Here is a 3,213-nt window from a genome sequence, read left to right as displayed (position 1 = left end):
ATCATATTTCACGAAGACAAGCAACTGATAACATGAACTTATGTCCGTTGATTCATCAACTTGAAAGAAAACAATGGAGAAACTTTGATTTCATTCAAAAGCTGCTCTTTCACGTCTACGGACATAACTGAAATGCGTCTCTGAATAGTGTTATTGGACAGAGATATTTGTCGCATCTTTATCTCGCTGGCTTCCTCAAGAATTAACTTCATCATCTTCAACATGCAGGGCTTGATGACCGTTTCTCCAAATGTGTAAGCTTTTTTTGTTTGGCAATTTCCAGTGCGACTTCATATGATGCTTGCACTGCAGCTGTGCTCTGTTGCTGAAAACTTCCTGTAAGATCAAGTCTCTGACGTCTGAGACCAGTTTCATGACATCGAAAGAACTCCAAATCCTTTTTAGTATGTTCTGAATGCTTTGTCTCTAAGTGACGTTTCAGTTTTGAAAGTTTCATAGATTCAGTACTGAGAACGACATTGCACAAAACGCATTGTGGCTTCTCTATGCCATTGCTGATGAAGGTGGTAAAGCCAAATTTTAGATAGTCTTCTGAATATTTACGTTTCTTCTCCATGGGTACGGATTTAGCACTGACAGCACAGACTGATGACGACCTAATGACGCTCTTTAGATTTTATAAAGTGCAAGCAGTAGCTAACCCGCGCTCGACAGCGAGTGGCTGGTTCTATCATGGCGCCAGCTAAAGGTGGTTGACTATTGGCGAACTAAGTTCGTGCCAGTATGCATTAGACAGCCCATCGCGGACATTATTGAACAACATCATTACAAACATGGCGGCGTGAGCAAAACATACGAGGTGACCTTCAATTGCGTTAAGAGAGCAACTCACCTTTATTCGACGATCCGTATTCGACAGTCTGTTATTCACACATCGAGACACCGATTAAAAATGAATTTTTTATATTGAATTTTGCATCATAGTGAATATTTTTTTCAATCATGGCAATGTTTCCAAGATTTACTTTCCGACGCCAGTTTTGCAGCTTGTAACATAGAATTTTATTCTAATGATAACACTGCATTTGTATATTTTATTTTTAGGGAGTGAATCAAGGTCCGCGGCGGCGGAAATTTGAAAAAAATATTAAAAGCCCGCCATAGCAAATAATTAAAATAATATAAAATGTTTAATATGTATTACCACGGCGGGCTTTTAATATTTTTTAAGTATCCGCTGCGGTGGACTTTAAGTCAATTTCTTTCATTTATCAAAAATCAGTGTTACAACCACTAGTAGAATATTGCAGTGTAGCCATATTGAAATAAATAAGCGTTGAAAACCTTCGTGATTAAATTTCCTATAAAAAATAATTGCAACTAAAAATAACCGCGGCGAACCCCCAGAAAACACTTTGCAATCCCCTTGGGGGTTGCGACCCACAGGTTGGGAACCCGGGAATTAGAGTATGCTGTACAGTTAGTATCCCAACCCTGAAAGTTTTGGTTGGTACCCTACCACTGCATCTTGAAATAAAAAAAAAAAAGGGCTATATTATAGACTTAAAAAAGGAATCCCCATGGGTTTCCTAGGCATAAACCCAGACCTTCCTAATGATATCAAAGCAGAGAAACAACAAATTGCCACAGGACTACAACAAATATGGCAAACTGAATGGGAGCAAGAGACCAAAGGTGCCACTACCAAAAGGTTTTTTCCACAGGTGGCTATGATTAGCCCAAAACCACCTAACTGGTATGCTCCAGGACTTTATACTACATTTCTATTGACAGGTCATGGATCCCTTAAAGCTAAACTGCACTCTTTGGGACTGGCTGATAACTCCCACTATACCTGTGGGGATTGGGCACACGTTCTATATGACTGTGTAATCTATGAAAATCAACGTAGACAGTTAATCACAGAAATTTGACCCCTTCCTAAGGGCCAAGAACACCAATTCCTCATGGAGGAGGCCTTTTACAAGGCCTTCACCAAGTATGCTCAAAACATTTTTGAAATCAGCCGAAACTTGCAGCGACAGGCTCTTTAACCAGTGCCTGTACCAAATCAATAGACCAAATACTGTATATAACCAACCCATTTCCCTCCCCATGCCCAGTGAATGACAAAATCTCTACATGACTGAATATACACCTGAAGTGACTAAGAAATTACCGGTCTTTACCAGATTTGAGACCCTGCCTCTGGGGACTCCTTTGGCTGATTGCCAGGGGACCATAGAGCTAGGAAAATAACTGATGTTACTGATGATGTGACAGATGGGAATAAAGGCAGGCTGGTACTGCCTAGTACCCTCATCATGGCATACGTCCAACCAAAACAAACTGAGTCCCGAACATGACAACACTCACGGAAAAGACTTTAAAGAGATGGTATAGACATGCAGCCAGGGTTACCTGTCAGCTGGAAAAAACTAGTAAGCTGCAGGTTTCTGAAGTATGTTAGTATGAATGAGAACTGAATGATTGAGAATTGGAGTGAATGTAAAGGTGAGAGTATGAAAGGAAATGCTAGGAAGGGTGAGTGAATGATAATTTATGCCTCTAGGGATGAATATGTGAGAAAGGGTGAGTGCTGAAAGAGTAAATGTGGAAATTGAGTAAAATTAACGAATGACTGTTGAGTCTGAGTGAAATGGGCTGTGTGAATGTAAGGGTGAAAAAGTGTGCGCCTGTATGAGTGAATGAATGCGAGAAATAGTGTTGAATGTAGAAATGTCGAAGGCAAAATATAAAAGTTTGAAAGGAAGTTTGTTTAAAAAAAATTAGTATTAGTATAATTGTTATATAAATGTGTGTGTTTTTTGTTTAATTAGATATTCTCCTAAATTTGATTATTTGTATGTCATTTAAACTGTGTGAGCTTTCTTTAAATTATTTGCTTGTTTAAATTGTTGCTTTCTCTTTAAAGCAATGATTAAACAGGCATTGAATTATTTTAAGGTAATAATTGGACAGGCAGGATTGACAGCTTGGTGTCAATTTTGCTTGTTTAATGTCACCCCTCCTCCCTTGGTGCGAATGAGAATGATGGATGTATGGGGGAAAAAAAGTTTAAAATGTAAAAACTATAAAAATGTTGCCTTGAAATGTAGAGGGGAAAAAATGGTATGTGAGCGAATGATATAAATTGCATGTTCTATACCAGCCTCTCCACCAGATGGACGGATGGCCATGGCAACCTTATGAATCCCAAGGTCATCCATGCTGTGGATTGCTGTCCCAGGT

At 39.1% G+C, this 3,213-nt stretch overlaps 1 protein-coding gene across 1 annotated transcript; it reads right to left on the bottom strand.

Annotated features, from left to right (window-relative positions):
* Positions 1-217: 217 nt before the first annotated feature.
* LOC150079239 (protein ZBED11-like) lies at positions 218-577 on the bottom strand. The gene has a single exon (XM_090382999.1). The coding sequence runs from the start codon at positions 575-577 to the stop codon at positions 218-220; it is 360 nt and encodes a 119-aa protein (XP_090239125.1).
* Positions 578-3,213: the final 2,636 nt, after the last annotated feature.

This window comes from Mastigoproctus giganteus, chromosome 10 (genome assembly GCF_048544385.1).
Source record: "Mastigoproctus giganteus isolate SK-2022 chromosome 10, ASM4854438v1, whole genome shotgun sequence".
Lineage (NCBI taxonomy): Eukaryota > Metazoa > Arthropoda > Arachnida > Uropygi > Thelyphonidae > Mastigoproctus > Mastigoproctus giganteus.
Note: the sequence above shows the minus strand (reverse complement) of the source record. Positions and strands in the feature narration are given on the sequence as shown.

Coding starts and splice junctions, on each gene's coding strand:
- LOC150079239 (XM_090382999.1), bottom strand. CDS start 577: ATGGAGAAGAAACGTAAATATTCAGAAGACTATCTAAAATTTGGCTTT.